General features: G+C 36.3%; 1 protein-coding gene across 1 annotated transcript in view; it reads left to right on the top strand.

Moving 5' to 3' along the window:
• CACNA2D1 (calcium channel, voltage-dependent, alpha 2/delta subunit 1) overlaps positions 1 to 23719 on the top strand; it is a 420200-nt gene extending 396481 nt beyond the window's left edge. Inside the window, exons 27-38 of the mRNA XM_009882926.1 lie at positions 517 to 620; positions 1907 to 1993; positions 2366 to 2433; positions 3771 to 3809; positions 5112 to 5183; positions 5723 to 5875; positions 5965 to 6017; positions 8870 to 8925; positions 9069 to 9198; positions 11071 to 11183; positions 14202 to 14284; positions 23195 to 23719. Of these exons, the coding sequence (XP_009881228.1) occupies positions 517 to 620; positions 1907 to 1993; positions 2366 to 2433; positions 3771 to 3809; positions 5112 to 5183; positions 5723 to 5875; positions 5965 to 6017; positions 8870 to 8925; positions 9069 to 9198; positions 11071 to 11183; positions 14202 to 14284; positions 23195 to 23311 (1075 nt within the window). The 3' untranslated portion in view covers positions 23312 to 23719. The remainder of the gene's footprint in view (positions 1 to 516; positions 621 to 1906; positions 1994 to 2365; positions 2434 to 3770; positions 3810 to 5111; positions 5184 to 5722; positions 5876 to 5964; positions 6018 to 8869; positions 8926 to 9068; positions 9199 to 11070; positions 11184 to 14201; positions 14285 to 23194) is intronic.
• Positions 23720 to 24102: the final 383 nt, after the last annotated feature.

Below are 24102 nucleotides of genomic sequence, written 5' to 3'. Positions count from 1 at the left end.
CTCCCAATCAGTGACTGGGAATACTGCGGGCACCAGTACAGATATATGGGTAAATGGCAAATTTATCTATTTTCTTAGGTTATTCTGTATTTCCCCAAAATGGGAAAATGACAATGAATTTTACTCCCAAAATCAGTATCTTTTCTGTTTTGGTGTTATTAACAATATAAAATCTTTTGGGATGATTTCTCAAGAGATAGCACGTGCTATAAAAGTTTTTTTTTATATTTTGTTGGAAGTAATTTTGCAGTTATGTTTGTCTCATTATATCTAAAAATAATAAGACAAGATCTGTGCTGTTCCAAGAATACTATTTTTCTTTTTTTTTTTTCCCACTTTTTAAAAAATAATAATTGCACCTGGCAGTTGTCACCTTGTCAGTGAAAGCTGACAAAGTCTAAGGACTATATGAATGACTCTCACATTATTTCCAATTGTGAAACATACCCCCCCGGCAGCTCAGCCTTAATGAGACACTAACTATCTTTTTTCGATCGCTGTTTTTTTTGTGATTAGGGCAGGAGAAGATTGGCTGGAAAATGCTGAAACTTATGAAGTCAGCTTCTATAAACGGAGTTTAGATAATGACAACTATATATTCACAGCTCCATACTACAACAGTAAGTCATCACTGCTTTGAAATGTCAGAGCCAGCTAGTCCGATGTAAGTGTACTTATGGAAGTTTCCCATACCAGTTGAGATCACTGACAAAGCACACAAGTGGGACACTTCATAAGGAGAAAAAATCCTGGGACATCACTCATTATTAAGGAAAAGGTAGCTAGGAGGGGACTAAATAAGGGACATAATAATTTGTCATTGAGTCTGGTGGCCCTGCATGCTCAGAATTAACAAAGCTGAAAACATGCAGAGTACTGGTGTTCATTTATGATACTGAAAACCTGTTTTATAGAGGTGCTTTGTCAGAATTATTTTAAAAGGAAGTGAGAAAAATCACACCTGAGGATAATAACACTACTTTAAAGAGCCTTATTTGAGCATAGTTCTGTATAATTCCTCAGCACGAAACCTGGCTTGGAGAAGTGGGTATAACAGTCCAGAGTCCACAACTCTGTCCACTGCACTGTTGCTTAATTTAATTTTTGCTTTTGAGTTCTATTTCCAGTTGCTATTATTCACCAAAACCAGTTTATCTGAAATACTGTGATATTTAAAACCTATATATGCACAATAGTAAGTGCTCATTACCGATGTGAGCAGCATTAACCTTGCCAAGCTCGTCTAAAAGCAGATGCTACCACAAATGACATACTCCTCTCTTAAACATATGGGATCTTTTATTGCTGTTATTTCATACTTATTTATTGCATCTTTTCTTAATAAAATATTAACAAGGTAATTAACTGAATTCCCTGAAGCCTTTGTTGTTCCTTAGAGCTCCGGGGAATGTACTTCTAACTTGCTTTTTCATACTAAGCAGTGTTGAAAACAGGCTGAAGTCTGTCAGAGAAGTAATTGTTGGTTAGTGAGCGGTGTCAGTATACCCTGCATTGAAAAATACACAGACGACAGCAGGATAAAATCTTTGGCTCTGGTCCTGGTTTTAACAGAGCCGCTCACATGTGTAAGGCTATTCATGGCTCTGCTTGCAGGAAAGAAAAAAAAAAAAAAGGCTACAGTAACTTTATGAAACAGTGAAACTGTACAAAAAGTGAATGAAGAAAAGTAAACAAAAGTATTTCTCTTAGTCATCCAGATGTTGGTGATCTGAGCTCTCACAGGTGATAAATGGGTAGTGCAACTGGATCAGTGCTTTTGTATAAGGACTTTTTTTTTTAATCATTCTGGGTATTTCACTAATCATTAATTTCACTTTCAGAGGAAGAGGCTTTTATATGACCCTAACTTTTTTTTTTTTTTTTTGTTCCCCTTCTATACTCTCAGAAAGTGGTGCCAATAGCTATGAAACAGGTATTATGGTAAGCAAGGCTGTGGAAATAACAATTAATGGGAAGCTTTTGAAACCAGCAGGTAAGACAGAGTGGTGCTGAAACTCTAAATACATTCGTTATTTGTTTGTTGCTCAACAGTGAATTAGAAATTTAATTGAGATTTCAAAGGAACTTCACTTTATATAACATTGTTTTCTCCGAGACTCTTTTAATCTTGCTAGTGGAAATCAAGCCAAAGATCTGGCTGTGTTTGAGTAAGAGTGCTTAATTTATTAGTCTCATGAAGGATGTTGGTGGTCAGACAACCGAACAAAACTCATATTTTATCCTTTTCCAGTTTAATAATTTAGATGTTATTATAGTTTTTCCCTTTTTTTTTTAGGATTCTACAGTTACCTTTTTTTTTTTTTTTTCATTTTACTAAAAAAGACTTTCATGTATTTCTTGTTAGTTGTTGGAATAAAAATTGACGCAAACAGCTGGATGGAAAATTTCACAAAAACCACAATCAAAAGCCTGGTAAGCAATTGACCAAGTCTTTTTTGAACTTTGTTTGCATTTCTCAAAGCTTCAGATGCAAATAGGTCTAATAGCTATTTGTGCCAGAGTCACACTGATGCGTAGTTGCCAAGTAGTTGTGGTATTTAAATCATCCAAATGCACAAAATAAATCTATGTTGAAACAGGCTGTATTTTGTACGTGTCTTGCTTTCATAATTATACAACATGGATAAAGACAAAGAAAAATGACATATTCCAGCCAGTAGGCTCCCTACTAAGATTATGCTGTAGCAGTGAATAAAATCTGCAAAAGCCTTGGGTTAAAAAAAAAAAAAGAGAGAGAATCTATTTTTATTTAATATGGAGCATTCGTAAACAGTAAGGATTTACATGGCAACCAATATCACAGCATTTTAGTAGAACTCAATGAAATAGGTGCTTAACCTTTTCATTCCTTACATCTAATGTTTAGCTTTAAATGGGAAGGGCCAAAGAACAAATCAAAGGAAAAAAGAATTAATAGTGCATTAATAGTACAACAGAGGCACTGAATGAAGATAATTATAGAACAATTGGATGAGGCAATGTTGCTTGGATATCAAAGGAATCTATAACAGTGTCTGGCCATTGCGCGTGTTAGAGCTCAATGGGTAGGCAAACGCATTCCCTAAATATCTGAACAGCTAAGGACAGCAATACATAACTGAAAAAAAGAAAGAAAGAGGAATATCTCAGAATTAATTTGAGTTGAGTGACTGCAGCATTGTCCTGTACTTGTTTCGTTCAGGATACAATGCAAGGAGACAGTTATGTCTGTATGTATACACATATTGCAAGAAAAAGAAAAATATGTTTGTAATTAAAGCCATACAAGCTAACTGGAGATGGAGGGCTTCTTTTATCACATGGGTTTTCCCATGCTTTGAGACTGGTGAAGCTTTTAATGGTCAAAAAAAAAATACTTGGCAGGATGTTTTCTGGGTTTTCTTGCCATACCCCAAACACATAGAAATGCATATTCTTTCTCTTTTACTTTATACACACAAATATATATACACTGACAGCCTGACAAGTCCCCCAAACTATTTATCTCTAATATATTGAGCATTCTTAAAAAGGGAGATGTATAAGAGACTTTGTGAAAGACAGTAGAGCTTGTGTTGTTGACAATTACTGAATACAGGTTGTTCACAGAGATATTTGTGATAAACGACACAAAGCCAAAATTAATTTTGATTAGTATACAGATATTGAAATCCAAATCAGTTGCACTTGTCTTGCTTGATTAATATCACTGTGAAATATAGTTTCTTTTGAAACATTTTTGTAAAGATTACTGTACTTCTGTTTTTTAGTGCAACAGTGAAATCTGTGGCTGTGAGAGAAACAGCATGGTAAGAATATGCTCACTTTATGAATATCTGGCAGATTATGAAAATTCACTCATTCTCTCTAGATTTATATAAGACAACTATTCTATCATTATTATTTTAGGGTTAATTTTACAGAAAACCGGACTTAGTCATTTGTGTCTTGAGAAAGAGACGAAGATTAGGAGAGAAGGGGGTGAAAGAGAGTATATAAGGTGAAGCAGTAGTTGCAAGAATCGTTGCAATGCGGTTATGAGAACTAGAGGGAAGGAAAAAAAAATAGACTAAGAAAACAGAGAATGATGTGAAGAAAAATGTGAGAAAAGTGTAATGGTAACTTTCAGAGCAAGGGGATAATCCTGAGGAAAGGGAATAATTAAAAAAAAAAAAAAAAAAAAACAAAACACAAACCAACAAAAAACCAAACAACAAAAAACCCACCAAACTGAGAAAAAGAGCACTAGCAGAAAAGTACCTTAGAGAAGGATAAATGCAAACTGAAAAGCACCAGAATACGTGATGTGCCCTTCAACAGTCATTAGGCATCCTCCTCTCCTCTGTTCCCAGTCCATTCAGGATTCGGGGATCCCGGAGCTCTGCTAGCACTCAGGAGAGCACAGCTCCAGGGGCAATCACAGTATCAGATTCTGCCACGTGCTTAAAAGCTTTCTCTGCTCAGGTCTTCCGTGAATTCTTTTGTGGAGTGTGAAGATCATTAAATGCAGGAGTTACAGCAAAAAAGTGTACTCTGGGAGGTTATCTATTTGGCCTCACTGCTATCTCTCCCATCTCTGACTGAAAGGATCTGTTACAAAGCACAGGGAACTGGTGGGCTTCCCAGTCCCGCACCTGACATCTGGAAAACACCCACTGCAGTCCCTGGCAAGTGAAAATGAGCATGACTAGCAAGCTGAGAGTCTGCCCTTAAGACTTTTACCATTAAAAGCTGCAAATGAAAAAGGACTTTAAGCATGGCTGAAGCACACGAGAAGTTGTAGTCCCTTATTATGAGTTGAGGTTCAATTATAATCAGATTTAATAAGGATATAGCACTCAAAGCTAACAAAGTATTGAGCAAATAAGAATTTACAAAGCAACTTTTATGAAATTAAGCCACAAATAAGCCTTTGATCTGAACAAACTTTTATAATACTGATAATGCTGCTTATTATAGCTTAATATTGGCCCTTGGCTATGGGGTTGTGATTTAGCCTGAGTCACATAGATTTGAAGATACTTCTGAAGTGTTGAATAAAAAATAGTTTCTTACAGAGTGTTCTCTTGACAAGTCCTTTCTGCAAAACATATTTTACTTTCTTATAATAGCATGTGGACTGTGTTATCCTTGACGATGGTGGATTTCTTTTGATGTCAAATCGGGATGAATATACACAACAGGTATGTATCTTTTTAAGGACAGAACATGAAACAAAATGGGAAGAAGTTTCAAGAGAAAAAAAACAGGATTTCACTCTCAGCCTAAGAATAACACTTCCAAATCACAAAAATTTTGGTGTATCGGAAATTCCAGTTATTTTGTTAGTCTTTTTCACAGTCTTATTTATGTTTCAAGATGCCATACTTTTGCCAAGTTGTGTTCTTTCTGCTCTGCCCTTAGGCTGCTGATGGACTTATGATGGTGAGGACAAGTAGTATGGCATACACACACCTTCTTTCTCATATTCCTTGGGTTCTTCCCCAAGCAGGGTGGTCTCATTGGTAATACATTTAACAATTACTGTCTAACTGGAGTTGGTTGGACCCAAGCTTTTGGGAGAGAAATAGTCAAAGAAAGAAATAAATACATAAGCAGTATGACCTGATGAGTTGTGTAGAGGAAAAAATAGTGGGGGGAAAAAAGTCAGAATTGTTCACTTTTTTATGAGAAAAATACTTGGAAATACTTTAACTTATTTCCATATATTCTTCCTCATCAGATTGGAAGATTCTTTGGTGAAATTGATCCTGGCCTGATGCGAAACCTGATTAACATGTCCCTGTATGCCTTTAACAAGTCGTACGACTATCAGTCGGTCTGCGATCCTGAAGAAGAACCAAAGCAAGGAGCTGGACTTCGATCTGCTTATGTGGTCAGTAGCCCCTTGTGAGGTGATTGACATTCCCTTAAAAGTGTGCAGGTGTTTATACAAATAGTATAATCTCTCTTCCTTTTTCCCAGCCTACAATAACAGATATTTTGCATCTAGGATGGTGGGCTTCGGCAGCTGCCTGGTAAGTGCAAGTCTTTCAGAAATCTGTATGTCCAAACTAGAATTAATTATTCAGTAGGTTGAGACTGTGTTACTCTCTCCCCACTCCTGAAACTGCTCTGAACCCTTTGTTTTTGCAGTTTCTCATGGTGAAAATTCTTAGCTATGTCTCCAAACTCCTTGGAAAATTCAGTGTTCTGTCAACAGTTGAGTTCAAAACTACTCTGTCCAGGTTTTGTGATTGTGTGTTCTGACTCCGCAAGATCAGCTTCAGGAAGTAGAGTTGGGATTGATGGTCTAACTCTGATAGGCAGGTGTGAAGGTTCAGATGAAGTTATTACATTTAGAATTATTGGTCACTTGGTTCTCTGTTTCAGAATATCTTCTTTCCCTTTTTCTAGCAAGAAGTCTTAAGAAAATCAATCTTTGCTTTTCAGTGAATCATCTTACAAAAACACATGAAGCTTCTCTATTACAAAATGTAAAGAAGTTTTGCTTCAGACTGCAGGAAAACCCCTATGTTATCTGATGGCACAGTTCAGTTAAAGATTCTCACGATAATTACTAGTTGGTTTTTTGAAATGGAATGTGGAAGGCACTGCTGAACTATTTCAATGAAGCAAATACATATAAAGCATTTTGGATGAGTCTACAGTTATGTATAGTCAGCATTTTCTAGCTGAAAGGGTAAAGTTGCTATATTTGGACTGTTGCGGAGTTTTGGGATTGACCTTGAGAGAGGCAGGGTTGCACCAGTAATTAGACTTATCTTTCACAATCACAATACTGCATATATTTTAAAACTAAAGAGACATTTAGGAGCTTGCTTTTCGTTTGACTTTGGTTTGTGCATTATTTTTAATAGCCACAGAAATAATTTTACCTATTTTAGACCCATGTAGATAGACATCCTTACCAGCTACTTACCCCAGCACCAAGTTGGGAGAAGTAATTGGGTCTGATGTGATACTTTTGCATTGGTGTGAATTGCACCCTTCGAGACTGTCTGTTCCTTTTTCTAAAGTTTCATGACACTTATTTTATATAATAATTACCAAGTTGGAATAAATTACCTACTTTATGAAGCTAAGAGTTAAAATATATAGCAGCTGAACAAACATACAGTAATTTTCTCACGGATAGCACTATGCAGATTGTATGTTGGTTTTTGTTGTTGGTTACATTTTGTTAACAGCAACAGCAAAAATCTTGGTTTTCTTGGACAACAGCAAACCTCAAAAACTGGAGATGGGCAATAATCCAGAAGAGAAACTTGAGCTCTTCTCAAGCATAGAAACTTCAGTTTATCAGTGTTCAAATCAGGCTCGGTGGTCTGGACTCAATTTAGACCTGAGGTTTATTTTGTGTGATGTTTAACTTGAAAGCACTACATGAAAGTACTTTCTATGGACATGTTTTTAATGGAATCTAGGTCAGAAGCAGGCAGAGAAGGCCATTAAGCAAGCGGAGTGAAAAGGGCTGACCAAATACGGATTCAGTGAGACACCTGGCAAAAGCAAATGCAGAGAAGTAAGAGAAACCAGGTTATTAAAGAAAGCTATACTGTTTCAGGCAACAATATAGGATAAAGGTGTGAGTGATAATATTCAAAATGTATATGGGATGCATTAGCATTGAGTTAAGAGAGTATGTATCATTTCTCCTTTAAGGCCTTTTAACTCAGAAGATTTTACAGTTGTCCCAGGCTGCCTTTTTCACTCAATTGCCTATAAAATCTGTCAGGTCCTCAGGAAGGATTACTATTTTCTGTCAGCAAATCGTGTCACTGTTAAATGTCATCAGGTCCCTTCTCATCCATAATGTCTGGTGCACTGTCCATCTGATCATTCAAGGCACAAAGCTGTGGATGTGAATCCAGAGCTCCTTCAGGCAATGCCTCCATGGGAAAGGTGACAGGCAGACTCAGTTTCTTTACACACGGATCACGCTGGATGAGGAGAAAAAATATTGGATGGTGAATAAAGTTATACAGTCTCTTCTCTCTGCAGAACAAACATTAGGGCAGAATGCAGTGAGGAGAGATCAGGTCATATTTGTAGGCAGAAGCAAACCAAAAACGTGATGACAGGAAACTACAACTTAAGAAAGTTTAAGCATAAGCAGGGAGTCAGGGAACTTAACTGCTGAGATTCCTGTTTTGACAGGTTGGTGGAGGAAAAGGGGGCTGTGTATGTGGCAAGCCGGTACTTGCTTCAAGTAAATAAAATAGGAAAAACATGATCGTGAGTGAAGAAATCTAATTTTAAATAAACGGAGCTCTTCAAGCTTAAGTGTTTGGCAGCATCTAGGAGGAAAATATATTCTCTATCTCAAGAGCAGGAATAGAGACGGTTTTAAAAGTCAACAGCTACAGTAATGATTTTTATAATATACTTGTAATATTCCAGTGTTCATCTCCTTCTCAGCAATTTTATGAGCCTTAATCAGTATAAAGCATCTAATTCAGGAGCATTTTTCCTGAGTGTGTTTGAAAGGAGTTCTGGTTAGTTTAAGTGTTAGAGGGATGCCAACATGCCTCTTCCACCTTCCCCAAAGGTGTAAAAGGAGGACATGGATGGCATAATAACATTTTCATTATGTGACTTATGGGCACAAATGGTAGAAAATCGCAACAATAGAATAAAAGATTAGTGTGAAAGAAGACCTGGGAGAACATGTGGAAAGAAAACCAGAGTCAAATGCTAAGGTTTAAAGAAACAAAACTTTAATAATTGGCAAAAGCATAATTAGCCATGATGATTCTGTTGTTAGTTATTCTTATTTGAGTAATTTTTAAGGACAAACACACTTTGTGTAAAACACAAAGATGGCAGAAAATCCTTTAACAAATGTGTATTGTCTTTCTATGTTCAGGTCTATCTTACAGCAGCTGTTTTTGAGCTTGACTTTTCCACGTTTCCTTGAGGCAGGTAAGTCCAGAGAATGTTAAAGAGTCAACTTTGAGTGAAGTAGAAGGTAAGAATCTAGGCTGGGGGCCATATTTGGATCTCCCCATTGCACCTGTGACTTAAAAATGTCATTATTTATTTATTTATTTTCTTCTTTCTATCAGCTGACATGGAAGATGATGATTTCGGTGCTGCCCTACCTAAAACAAGCTGTATCACTGAGCAAACTCAGTATTTCTTTGAAAACGATGATAAATCTTTCAGTGGGATTGTAGACTGTATAAACTGCTCCAGGTAAATTTTCTTCAATAAAAATAATAACTTTTGGATATTCGTTTATTTTACAAAACATATTGACGCTATTATAAGAACAAAAAATACATTTTAAATTAATTATACCAAACTTACTTAAGGAAGACAAAGAAGTATATAGGCAGTAAAATGATAAATTTTACTTTCTTTGTATTTGTTCAGAATTAATTTTAACTGTAATAATTGAAGAATTATAGAAATACCTTAATCAAGTTTTTGGTTTATAGTCTGTATATGCTCCATCAACACTGTATTTCTATCTGTTACAAATTATTTTCTTTTAATTTATTGTGTGAACTTAAAAGCATTCTGCAGTATTCAGAAGATTATTTTCTTCAATCTGTTTATGTATTAGAATTTTTTATGACCAAGACATTATGCAATTTATCTTCAAATTTACCTTCTAGTCCATAGGGCTCATGATTTAAGAGCTGTGGGTCTTATAAAGCAAACCATGCTGTTTTGTTTTGTGATTAAAAGAATTACTCTTCAGGCACCATGTCCCTGTTCAAGATGATGTTTAATGTTATGTTAAAAAAATGGGACACTTCAGAAGCATAACAGCTTGGACTCAATACTGCGTTTCATACAAAAGCCTGCTGGGTTGAAAGTTTCCATATGTTAGGAGTATCTGAAAATATCTTAGAAATTAAAATTAACAGCCAGATTTTAAACTCCTTGAAGACAATATTTGAAGCCAGGAAAAAAAGACAGAGGACATTGGAGAGTGGTGAATACTGCCAAAACACCCAGACATTTTTTCCCACTTCCACAGTTTCCTCCATGTTGCTAGTATGTGTTTTTGTGGTACCTGGTTGTGCAGAGAACTCATTAAGCTGGGGTTTTGGGGTTTGGTTTTGGTTTTTGTAGGGTTTTTTGGTTGTGGGTTTTCAGAAGAGTTCTTTAGTTCAGTTTACTGAAAGACTACAGAAATTATTATGCTAATATTGCAAAAATATTGCCACAGTGTGGGAATGAGTATGAAAGGACAATCTAAGATGCTTAAAACAACTAGCTATGTAATCACAATATCAGTTATTTAATTAACAGGTATCTTGTCTTCTTATTGTACCCAGTCAGTGGTACAAACTCATCATCTGTGAAATTTCAGAAATAATCTGTTCAATTCACACCTAAGTAATAAAATTCTGCTTATATAGAATGGTAGCCACCTAGATGAAAAAACTTGCCTGTTGTTTTATATGTGTGTGAAAATATATTTAGAATCCACTAAAAGCAATTAAGTTGTTAGACTGTCCTGAATTTACCTCTCTTTGGCAGGTAGAATATATTTATTAAAGACTAATAAATATTAAGGTTTTTTTCTCTGTTTTCCCTACTAACTTAAAGGTGTTTTGTGGAATTATATGTACATAAAAATACAACAAATACTCATTCGATACACAGCATACATGCCCTAAACCTCTTTCTCTCCCTTCTTACAGACAGGTTTATATTTATGTGTTGAGGTTTTGTTTGCTTATTTGTTTTTGTGAATGGGGGGTTTCTCAGTGCAATTAGGGGAAGAATCCAGGCTGAACTGATTTTATTTCTCAGTACAGCTACTGTTGTTGCACTACAGAGCTAGATATTAACTCAATTAAAGTCATTTTATGCTCTTTCCCATTTTTTCCACTACTAAGTCTAGTTGAAAGGGGGAACCATAGAAACGTCGAAAAGATTACAAAATTTGTTATGAATGATTCTTGCTCTATGTTAATGGAAAAGATAAACAGTAGCAGACAGACTGAATCTGTGGAATTAGTTTACTTTTATTCCAATACTGTGTGCCCTTCTCAAATACGGATTTCCTTGCTTCATTTAAACATAGGCTTTTGTTGGCTTTTTTTCCAGACTTTATCATGCAGAGAAGATTTCAAACACCAATCTAGTATTCATCATTAGTGACAGCCAACTGCTGTGCCGCTCCTGTGACCCAAAGCCACTGATGCAAGCGGAGAAGCCGGGTATCCTTTAAAATCACATTATTTAGTAGTGTGGATTGATTTTTGGCTACGATATACTGGAATATATTTGGAAAAAAATTACCTGTTTATGCACATGTTGGTAGCATGGTTGCCATTGGAGTACTGGAAACAGCAGATATTTGTGTCACAAATGATCTGAGGCAGCAGTCATTGAGGTAGAGAGCAAAGCTGTGATTTGTGAGGACCTAAACAGAAATGGGCTCACAGGAACTTAACAAAGTTTCCAAAAGACGGATGCAAAGTCTTGGATCCAGGACAGAGAAATTACATACAGCTGGACAGGCTGGGGATGGAGTGACTAGAAACAGCTTTCCAGAAAAGGACTTGAGGATCATGATGGACAAGAAGTTGAACATCAGTTGGCACTGTGTCATGCAATAAAGAGTGCCAGTCACTTCCTGGGCTATGTTAGCAGGCGTGTAGTCAGCAGGTTGGGAGAATTGATCCATCCCATCTCTTCAGCATTGGTGAGACCGCACCTGGAGTCCTGTGTACAGTTTGGGGCTCCCCAGTACCACAATGACATGATGAAGGAAGTCCAGTGAAGGGCCACCAAGGTGGTTGGCATCTGGAGCACAGGACAGGCAAGGGGAGCCTGAGAGTCCTGGGAGTGTTGAGCCTTTAGAAAAGACAAGGGTATGTCTGTCTAGAGAAATAACAAAAAAGGGCAACACCAAGATAAGAGTGTTTGGTCATGGAAAGTTGGGATGCTGCCCTGATGCCTGCCACACTGAGGTGAAGTGATGGAGGCGCTTTAGTGTGTGCTCAGTGCCAATGAGAACTGCTTGTTTCTTGTGGAAACTGCTTTAACCATCAAAGGTTAGAGCTTATCCAGCTCCTAACATAGAATGCAGAGTCCTTGCAATACATGCATTAAAATTAACAGCATGTGAAAGGTTATTCTAATTTGCAATCACCTTCATGCCAATCTCTATGCCCCTAGCCTGGTCACTCCAGTAGATACCTGTAGGTGATTGTGATGGAAATGCATAAAACAAACATACACATTTTCTAGGCCAGGAGAAATTCACCTCAATTTTTCTCTGCTATATATGCTTGAGGATAGCATGCCAGAGATGATAAATCAAATGATAAACTAGATTATTATGACAGAATATGGAAAACGATTAGTAGTACTTTTGTCCATGTCAGGAAGTTAGTTGAGACAGCCTCTCCCATTCCTGAAAGAAAAGTAGATGGTGGTAGAGATGACTGTGTTTCTTTGGCACAAGCAATGCGTTCATTGCCACATTAACAAAACTGGAATTCTACCTACGTTTGGGCTGAAAATGAAGTTACATTGGGGTGGAAGCAATACTCATGTCGTCATAGAACTATGTAAACACAGCCTAATATTCTAATTGGCTGCAGCCCATGACAGTTTGATTAACTGTTGCCACTGTCTGATTTTAAAGATGGCACTTGCTATAGAAAATGAGGCACGTTTGATGGGAAATGGGCACATGAACTGCATTTCCTGGTGGAGCCCAAACCTTCTAGAAAACAGTAAATGACCTCATATGGCAGCCAGGGCAGCTGGGTGGGCTTATATTGACTAAATGAACTATTTTATTTTTCTTCCATCTATGCAGTACTAAGCTATTCTCCCTTTTCTATAACTGAGGTGCATTGTGAAATGCAGATGTAGCATAACATCACACAAGCAGACAGAATGACCTTTGGGTGCTATTCAGATGGTTATTATTAGACTCTGCTTCCTTCTGCCTGGTATAGTTTTGCTTGTGCACGTGGTCTTTTAGAATATTTCTATGTTTCGACTTCCCTTTCAGCTGGGCCCCGGCAGAGGAAAGGGGAGGTGAGTCTGATAACATCTGAATGAAGACAGATGTAGATCTGTAGAAGTAAGTTCCCTGTCCTCTTGCTTTCTCTTCCATTGGGCATCTCCACTCATTGTGATGAGGCTGCTGCAGTGCTCCGCAGTAGTTCAGGAACGGGATTGCTTCGGGGATAAGTTAGAACTGCTAAGATAAGTAAAGTTTTAGTGCTTATTTTTTATAAAGCACCCTATCTTAGCTTTAGTGTGTGTAATACCAACAGTGAAATAAAAAAAAGCTTAACATACTGAATGGTAATATAAGCAGGTTTCAACAGAAGGTGGTTTTGCAGTTTGTCATATCTGTGCCTTTCAAGTATGCTGCAATGGCTTGTGTCCCTTGTTAGCCTGTGGCAAATGTGAAGTATAGTATTTACACTTAAACATCAGCAATTACAGATCTCAGAGATGTAAGCTAAAACATTACTTCATGTTTACATTTACCTAATTAATAGCATGTCACTGCTCCTGTTTCTATCCTGCTGTTCTGTTATTAGTTTGGACAGCATTTTCTCTGTCTCCCTTTATCTCTGAATGCAAATGAGGTCTGATTAGGGTTTCTATCATTTACTATCAAAGCCCACAATGGGATGATCTTGTCTATGATATTTGGGATAATATAGGTGTACACATAATAAAACCAGTATTTCTTATAGGCCTTCACTGCAATATTCAGTCTGTATATAAAATTACTTTTCCAAACAGGCTTCCTCACTTTTGCTGTGTAGCTTTATTTTAGCAGAATAACTCAATGGTAACATACACTATAACAAATAAGTACAAATGAAAGTATACTATTTTATCAAATATTTTCTGTAATATTTGTGTGATGGTAATAAAAGCAATACAGAAAATCTTAAACTCAGCTTTTATATTTATTTTGTGTATGGTTCTGGAAGCACTGGTTCAAAAAATTCATACAGGATATTTATTTCTTGATTAAAGCAGAGTAAAAAAAGGTTATTTGATTTTGATGTATCTGGAGGGTTGGTTTGGTTTGGTTTTCTTTAGTTTAAACAAGGAACTGAGACTATTGTTGTTTATTTCGATACTATCTGGATTAGCATAAAACTTCGATTCTCCCACAAAAGAAAAAAACGAATGTTAATCTTGCTAATGTACAATGCATGAAAAACAGTCACGGTCCTTAACCAGAGAAACAGATGAAGGGCCAAATCCTTGTGAAATGGTCAAACAACCGAGATACAGAAAAGGTCCTGATGTTTGCTTTGATGAAGCCAAACAGGTAAAACTGAACTTGTAAGACTTTAGGACTACCTTTAAACACAATTGTAGACCTGTTTTAAAAGAGCAGTGAAAACTATGTTTAAATGTACCTTGGTGCCTAGTAACCTATCTATCACTAAACATACTGTTCATTCTAGACCATAGCCACTCTATTTCAAGTTTCCCATGATTAACATAAAATAACAGCTGCTTTCTTATCTGCCTTTCCTATAACCATTGCACTTTCACACATGATTCTCACTAAAAAAAAAGCCAACAGTGAGAGTAAAACTGATGGTGTCTGTACAGTGCTGTCAAATTCAGCTCTTCAATGGCTTTCACAACTAGATGACAATCTTGTCTTAGAAGTAGTATTTTTATATCAGTGTTTCTGAATATTATTTAAGATGTTGTTAAACAATTAAAAACATTTTATCTGGTTTAGGATGTTGTTCCTCTTAGAAATTCTGCAAATAGGTCACATTCTTAACAGTTATAAACTGCATTGCTTTACTCAAATCAGCAAAACTATGGTGTTTGTATTGTATACATCAAAGTTTTGAAGGAGAAAAGTTATAACTGTGCCACATATATAATTTACTTTTAATATAATCTCTGTGTTACCTTTTGAAATACTGTATGAAAGGCAACATGTTGAAGTCAAATTATTCAAAATAAATTTCAAGGCAAAAAGTACTGAACAGGGAAGTACCTGCCATTATATAACACAAATATTTTTAAAATGCATTTCTAATGCTTTAGACCATTTCTGCAAATGAAAGATTGTCCAAAACTAGTGCAGTTAATTGGCTATAACTGCTGTATACTGGGTTTTAATCCAGTATATTCTGTGATTTTCTTTCACAATTGGTGACATGTCTGTAGCATGAAAGTCCAGACAGTTGGTATTCAATGCATTTTTCTAGTAACCAAATGGTACTTTAAAAAGGAAATCTTCTTACTGGCCAACAAAGGTTAAACAAAGTTGAAAAATCATCCAAAAGCCATTTGGCCATAGTAAATATCCCAAATCCTCCTGATACGATTGTGTGTGAAAGTACAACTCTTGCTCACTAGCTTGATGTGCTAATCAGTGTGTAAGTCATGTGTTTTGTAACAGTGGATTGTTTTGGTTAAGTTTATTTGCAAAATTTGCTGTGAATCTCTTGCTCTTGGGTGGATGCTTTCACATTAACTCTGCTAACTGCCAGCAATCTGCATGATATCTCATCTTGTATGTCTTTTTTTCTGTGTTTTCTTTCCTTTCCTCTACTTGCTACTTTGCCCGTTATTAATAGGATCAGCCTATATGCACAACGAGTCGTGCCTCTGCCATGACGTCCGCTCCTATCTTCATTTTTCTGCAAGTTTTCATGTGGTGTGGATGGTCAGTTACTTTCTCTAATTTTTTGTTTTGTTCTTGGCTTAAAAAATTAGCAGACTTTTTTACTTACTAAGCATACAAAAGAAAACAGAATGAAGTGAGCCCCAAAAGCAACAGTCTGGAGCAAATTATTCTTGCAATATTAAGGGAAATTAAATATGAAAAAACCCTGTCTGGAGCCTTATAAATCAGAATAACAGAACATAAGGGACTCTCCTATAGCAAATACAAAGATACGGGAACCTGTTGGGTTTATATGATTGGCACTTTTGAGATTGCACTTGTAGTAATTGAGTCACTCCCTTCAAAACATTTTTCCCTTGTCCTTGTTGAAATGAAACAGAAGAAGAAAGTTTTCTGCACAGAGACAAAGTTATGAAGTAATTAGAAGAGACTATAATACCCGTGAAAAGAAAGCTGTACATAGGGATAGCAAAGATGAGTCCTCTGTGTAAGAATAATGGCAGGAGTTTTCACTGCATTCATGTTCCGCAAATGTTAATGGTGGAAGGTAATAGTGTGCATCAATTTGGTTAAACAATTAATTCAGTAAAGTCATATTTTTACTTTTTGCAACCTGAACATATTAATTGCAGTATTACAGCAGAAGGTAGGTTTTTTTTCTTCTAATTCATTACATGGATACATGAAGTCCTGCAGGTTGACGTAGTGCAGACTCGGGTTCATAATGAAAGCCTTGGCACTTTAGACTGTTGCATTTAATAGTGTGAGAGTGTGCACTACTGTCTAGTGACATGTTTTCAAGAGAGCTGCCCATCTAATGAGAATAAAATTCATGACCTTGTACACTGGAGGGGTTTCTGATCAATATTATCACTCAGAAAACCACTAGAGGGAGATACTAACATATCTATCAAAGTACAGCCAACTGCGAGGCAGAAATCGAACCTTAGAGGTCATTTTTCAGAGTTAGTTTAGTAAAATATTTAAAATTGCAACCATTTAGAATAGGTTTTTTTCTCAACAATTTATGTTCTCTTTATACTTGGGGGAAGGTTCACTTAATATCACTCGAACATCAGTTTAAAAAAAACCCGAAAAAAACAAAAAACCTTAAATTCCTGTTTAACAGCTGTATTTGAGTAATTTTGAAAATTCCAATTCTGTATTTAAATGATCTAATTTCTAGCAAACCTAGGAACCTGCACAGCCATGGCTGAAGGTTGTGAGCAAGGTTGAAAGTCCCTTACCCTTAGCCAGTTGTATTTCACATTAAAATCTAGAAGATTAGCATCTCATGTTCTTACTCATTCAACTTGCTCTGCAAGTAACCTTATTTTAATTAAAAAGCTACTGTCCAATGTAGACAGAGCAGCAGAGACTCACCTTGAGCTGAATTCTTTATGTCCAAAATGGTCTTTCTGCTCAAGGAGGCAAACCAAAATACTGGAAAACCAACGGAATATAATTTTAGCTGATAGACTTTTGGCAGCAGAAAGTTATACAGGTAATTTTGTTCATCCATCCTGTTTGTAATAACTTTGTGCTTTTAGAAATGGGTTCTCACTGGACATTAATCTGTGTAGTTTTATTAAAATCACTGAAGCCAACACAGATATAAACCAGCCGATCATGTTCTGTAATGGCAGGTTTTTTTTTTTTTTTTTTTTTTTTTTAATCAGGGATAACAACATAGTCTTTATCACCCCCTTGAATAGCTTGCTCTTACTTTGTATGTGCACACTGGTTTTGTTTGCCATGCCCAAGAATAAAGAGAAGAGCTCTACAGGTTTTTAGTCCCTTCTGGGAATGTCTTATTTCCACCAGATCCCAGGGACATCGTTGAGAGCTTGGAGGGTTATTAGCAGCCCAGACAACTGTATACATCTTGCTGGGACTGGCTGTATCCCTGATCTATGTGTGGGCAGCTGTACAATTTTCACAGCTTTGTGTAGTAGTCCAGACAAAGGAGAGTAACACAACATTTATGAAAGACCATACACTGGGACTTCAAATGACTCTTGAGTAAAAGCAAAGGTCTTCACCATGCAATATGATGCATTTAAAACATATGCTTATAAAATGTATAACTTTGAGGTAACTGGATGATATCAGAGGTCAGATCAGAAGCTTTTTGGCAGATATTGTTGTTTTATCCTTTTTATAGTCAGTGTAGCACAATGGGTTCTGATAAATGAATTAGGCTTCAAGACAGTTTTAGTACATTAAATAGTTATAGTGTACTTCTAAAGGAGTAACAAGTATGTTTATAGACTTAGACATGTATATGTGTATATATTTGTGTTTATATTTCCTTGTGTGTCTTTAAAATTCTGGACCTGCGCTGCCTTCAAGGAAATGTTGATATATAGCAATGAATATGTGGGTTTGATACCTAACAGTGAATATATGGTTTTATAAAAGCATTCGTTTCCATTCTGCAAGTGCTGATTAATTTTCACAGTGTGTGATGTTGTAAAATAACCCTCTCTAGAGTTATCATAGTAAGGCATGACATGCAGGAGATGACATTTGAATTTGGCACTTCTCTACCTCAAGCATGCAAGGAAATTTGACACGTGACTTATTAATGCAAGAAATTTCTGATACACTTCTGATGAAATGAAACTGGCTAAATAGGATTCTTCCCAATTTTTTTCCTATTTTTTATGTCTTCAAAGAGAAATAATATACAGAATATTATTTTGAAAACAACAAAGAGAGGACATCCCCAACTGATCTGTTGGTTATTCAGGTTTTCTGTGTGACTAATACAATAGTGACTAATGTAACAGGTGGGAAAATTTCAGTGAAACTGCTTAAAAATAGTTCAGTGTCTAAATGTCTGGGTGGAGGTAAAGAGATGATAAGGTAAAGATAAGACAAAATGTTGCTATGTAATTTGTTATAAGAAATTTTATAAGAAATCTCAAAAATAACATTTACAGGAAACAGCTGAGAAGTTTTCTTAAAGCTCAGGCATGGGGGAAGTGTTTTCAAAAAAAGACATTTTGAAGACCATTCAAAACTGACGTTTAGCTCAATCTGGTTACAAATTAGTAATGGGATCCCACTCATTTCCATTAAATTGTTGATTCTTTAAATTTATGTAAATCAGCATGTAATCAGACTTTATCCTCCTTTTTTCTTTTTGTTACACTTCTTGTAATTCTCACAACAGTTAAAGCACACAAGAAAATTACAATGTGCAATGCTGCGGAGGAAAAAGTAATTTATATAGGATTTACTGTACCTTCTTTGCCACTACTATTTTTATCTTGGCTTAGGACACAAATGAATAACTGATTCCAGAAAGAATACTTAGAAATTGTTCTTGGCAGAACTGCTGGTTTACCACTGCAAATAATCTACAGACCTCAGAAATTCAATGTAACTTTGATCAATATGAGGTTAAGATCTTACCAACCTTGAAATATGTGTATAAACCTTGTATACTTTTGTCTAGTACAGCTTAACTCTGTCATTCATAATAAGAAGATGCCTCTCCTGCATGAAGTTTCCAAGACATTCTCCACTGTTGTGAAGCTGTGAATCTTTTTAAAAACTGCTCTGTGTAGTCTTAGAGAGTGAGCAATAGATATCAAAACATTTCTTTTCAGTCCAGTAGGAATATTACATAGTCTAACTGTTGAATGTAAAAGCAGTGCCCATAAATTGTGATGTAGTTTAAAATAAAAAAAAACTCAAAAAGCAAATTGAAATGGGCAACAGAATGGAGTTTCTTTTTCAAGTGCGTATAGTTGTGGGATTAATTCATCAACATAATTTACCCAATATTTGGTCTAATGCAGAGGTGACATAAAAGCTGAGTACTGTATAATTCTATCTGTGGAGGTCCACCTGCTCTGCATCCATACTGGACGCCATTTTCACTATAATGATATTTGCCCCTTCTTATTATGCACAATTTTGTTTAAGACCTTCTTACTTACTTTCCAGACATCTCCCCTCTATTGGAAAATTTTAAACCTCATGCTTTACTTTAGGCTGTTTCTTCAAAGATTACTCTTCTAAGTAATCTCAGTGATAAGAATCTTAAATACCAAGAGGTAACACTGAGTACTGTTCATTGAATTAACGTGAGAAGAAACCTTTACTGATAATTCTGTTTCTGATGGTACTTATTGTGGGGAAGAAGCAACAGAGTTATTTTTAGGTGCTTTGAATAGAAATATAGCTACATGACAAGACACAATGCAGATGCAAAAAGTGACAGAGCCAAACTAAATAAAGCAGAAAGTTCAGTGCATCTTCAAATCTTCGCATCCTACTCCAAATCTGGCACAGCAGAGTTCACTTATCACTTACTGGTTAACCGGAAACCTTAGGAATTTTGAACTTGTAGAGTGCAATCAATTAAATAAAACAAAACAAAAAAAAAGCACACACAAAAAAAAAAAACCAAACAAACCAAAAAACAAAGCCAAAATTATAGAACGAAATTATAAAGCTAACAGATGACAGAGATATGTCTGGAAATGGCTACTACTGCTAAAGAATGGCAGCTAACGTGAGCTATTTGCTTTAGGATAGAATGAAAACTTTTTTCTTCTTTTTTTTTTTTTTTTTTTTCCTGAAGAACTTAAATGCTGGGTTTTGTTTTGTTTTTGTTTTTTTTTTCACATCCAAGTTTCTAAAGGAGACTGGTGAATGCTGTAATACCGGATGATGTATTGAGTCTAATGTGTTTGCTTCATCTGATTTCCCATATATTTATTCCAAACTGATTCTGATTCATCGGACCTCTCTGCCTAAGAGGATACTTTGTATGTACTGGGATCTTATTAAAGTCTTCACCCCTTAAAACTGGCACAAAGAGCTCATTGACGTTGTTCGCTGTGCCCTGTAATCCCCAAGTTCCCTCTTTACACCTATGTTATCAAGCAGTTGCCCTAACTCCGTATTTGGCTTTGTGATTTTGATTTATTCAAAACTTTCTACTATCATTTTCAGCATGGTTTGCAAGGAGGTCATTAAAAATTCTTTATCAGCCCTTCTAATTTCCTGTTTATATCTAATCTGCCATTTTTATGTGCTTTCCTATTCTTGCTCATTTGAGTAAGCTTGATTGCTTAAATACTGACCTTTTCCCTAGGAAAGCTTACTCGATTTTCCTACTGATTCACGCAGGGGTGTTTCTTTGGGGTTTGGGGTTTGTTTATTTTTTTTTGGGGGGGAGGGGTGCTGGTGTGTTTTCATTTGTTTTGAGCTTGGGTTTCTGGGGGAGGGGGGGTGTGGGAGGCTGGTTGTTCTAACTGTGGCATTCATTTTACCTGGATATCTGATGCAGTATTTTTAAATATTTTTTTCTGGATGCTCGTGAGGGACTTAGTTTTTGAGATTATGCTTCATGGGGGTTTTGTGCTTTTTTTATTATTTTATTTTTGTTAAGGATTTTTTTCCTGTTTTCTTGGGTTTGGGGTGGGTTGTTTTTTTTTTAACTGCTTTTGGTAATTTTCCTTTCTTGAAATTGCTATCTTTTGTTTTGGTCTCTCACACAACAATGCTAAATCCTATTACATTGTTGTCTACGGAGCTACTAGAGCTATACAGAGCAGATCTCTACTAACAATTTTGAAGACGGCCCCAAGCATCAAAGACTGTCCCAAAAGGCGGTCATTTGTCATATTCAAAAATGTGATCTCTACATCTCATTTTGATAAGACATTGATCCAGTCTCTATGTGGCTTCTCTAATCTCGCATAACATTTCATAATTGATATTGTCACCTTGATCAGGTGGTCAACAGTGCAATACTAGTGTTACATTTTTATTATTAGACTGAAATTTCTTACCATGGAGATTACACCATACTTTCCTTTTCCTGTAATAACTTTATGCTATTACACTTCGTATTATCCTTTACATACTACCCTTCTGCTGTATGTCTTAGTCTGCTGTTCTTACAAAGTTGGTAGCCTGACAATGCTCTGTCCTGCTGATTATTGTCCTTCCACCAGGTTGCTGACGTGTATTATTTTGAAATGGTTCATTGATGACTTTTATTCATTGTCCCATTGTAATTTTATGTTCCTAGCATTGATGTAGCAGCACTTGAAAGTTTTGCTTAAGGATAGGACAATAAATGAAAGGTGTTTTACTGAGCCTTTTTTTATTTATCCTGATTGTACTTTTTATCCTGAAATCCCACAACCTTTTCTGAGGCACATTAAATATTAGTAACATACGCCTCAGTGGCATGCCAGTCTGAACCAGAAGCTGCTCCATGCTTATTGGCTTTCCTCTGCTTTCTGTTCTGAAACCTTTTTAATTTCTGTGCCAGCAGTCGGGCTTTGTTACTGTTAAGGTGCAGCCTGTCCTTCCCTGCATATGTTCCTCCTGTTCAAGAAGTTGCCGCAGTTCCTAATACACCTAAGTCACTTCCCACCTACACTGCTGACTTGTCCTTGGAGGCTCAGACACTCATGAAAAATGGAAAGTGTCTTTTTATACTACGCGTACAGACTGGTAGTCTGAAAACAAGAGGAAGACCAACTATTTTCAGCCTTCAGAGCTGCCCGTGAATCTCAGACTCGGTGGGCAGAGCAGTGCAGGGGATGGCTGGAACATTGTCCTGGTGTTTTAGGCAGCTAAACATAGATTGTATCAGTTCTGAGAAACAAGAAGGTGTAAAGATATTACAGACTCCAGAACAGGTATCAAATGTATTTCAGCCAGACTAATGTGTAAGCCCATAATGTGAAAGCTGTTATGCCTTATAGGCAAAGTGGGACTAAATAAGAGCAGTTAATGGTAAAGAGGAATTGGGAAAAGAGGTGGGATTGCTGTCTGGCATAATGAAGTTAGGTCCACTGATGTGTGACAGAGCGGTGCAGCTCAGGGTGAGCCCACAAACTGGAAGGTGTCTTCTCTACAGATTGCATCAAACATGTGCAAAAAGCCAACAGAAAATTCAGTTCTCATACTTGAATTCAGCATCAGAGACAGAGAAAGGGTTTTCATTCTCTTTCATCATATCTTCACCTACAGAGCATATTCCTTTTAATGTGTGATCATGTTGATGAAATGGACGTGAACATATTCTGGTATTTGTTTTCTAATCTTAAATAGTAATAGTAATAGAAGAAGTATCTGATGCCTATTTAAAATGAAAAAGAAGATGAAAAATTGGGAAACAGGGATACAAGTGGGATACAAGTTATCTGTTCTTCCATCTTTCCTTGCAATAAATTGGTACTTAATATCTCCAAAATGGTGTATTTTTAAGGAATATGTGGCTTACTGGGGCCCCCAGGTATATCCCGTAGCATTTCTTGTTTGATTGTTTAAGTATCCCATCTAGTTCAGAAGTGACTGCAGTAAGCCTTGTGAGTATTCAATCCTCCCATGATTATAGTTAATGTAGTAATACCACTTTTTGTATCAAAAATCAGACAAACATCCAGGAATTATTTTGCTGTTATTTTAGGAAAAATGACATATATAAGACCAAAAAGGATGCCTCAAGGCTAGTTCAAAAACTTGAAGACTAAAATGTAGATTACTTCTCAGGAAGTTTAATTGCAATTGTTGTTAAATGATTTCTTCTTTTCTTGTCAACAGGAAGATTCGGCTGACTGCGGTGGTGTCTCTGGTCTGAGTCCATCACTGTGGTCTATGGTAGGAATTCAGTTGGTCCTGCTTTGGCTGTTATCTGGCAGCAGACACTGCCAGTTATGACCTTGCTAAACCAAAACCTGCGTAACTTAATCAAGACCCGGCCAAAACGATAGCCTCAGTTTCATTTTAAAAAGGGTCAGCTACTCAGACAGCAGCAGAAGAGCAGTGCTCGTGTCTGGTTATCACTCGTTGTGAGACTCATAAAGGCACCCACGGTGGCTGCATGTTGGAGTGTTGAATACTTAAACGTGTGTGAATGCTGCATCATCTATGCCATCCAAACAGAATTCTGTACGTGCTCCATTGGGGAATCTAAGATTATTTTTTTTTGTTTGTTTGTTGTTGTAATCTTGATGACTTCATGTAAAAGGGCTCCCCTGACAATAGCTTATGTATATGACTTTCATTTCTTTTAAGCTTTGGATATCTTGAAGATTTATATTCTTTTACATGAACTGTTATTTAAAAAAGAAAAAAGAAAAAAAGAAAGAAAAAAGAAAATGTACTCCCCAATACACACTACTAGCACCACGATGTCTGCTTTGAACATCACTTTTGTCCAAACTAGTTGAATAAAATGAAAATATTGGCTAATCTTCATCAGAAGTTCACCATGATTGGAAGGCTTTATGATGAGTAATTTATTCTTCCAAAATGAATCATTTAGCCAGCTAAGTTTTGGTAGGTTGGTAAATTGTTAGTTTAAAGGAAGGAGGGAAAGAAGGAAGGAAGGAGATAAACTTCTGTTTTTAAAAATGTAAAGATGCTTGAGAGTTTAACGAAAAAGTGATTCTCATCTTAAACTTGGTGTCATCTTCTGTCAGAAAAAACTTAATTTCATTGTAATATTC

This window comes from Charadrius vociferus, unplaced genomic scaffold (assembly GCF_000708025.1).
Source record: "Charadrius vociferus isolate BGI_N301 unplaced genomic scaffold, ASM70802v2 scaffold32, whole genome shotgun sequence".
Taxonomy (NCBI): domain Eukaryota; kingdom Metazoa; phylum Chordata; class Aves; order Charadriiformes; family Charadriidae; genus Charadrius; species Charadrius vociferus.
This window is presented reverse-complemented; position numbering and strand designations above follow the sequence as displayed.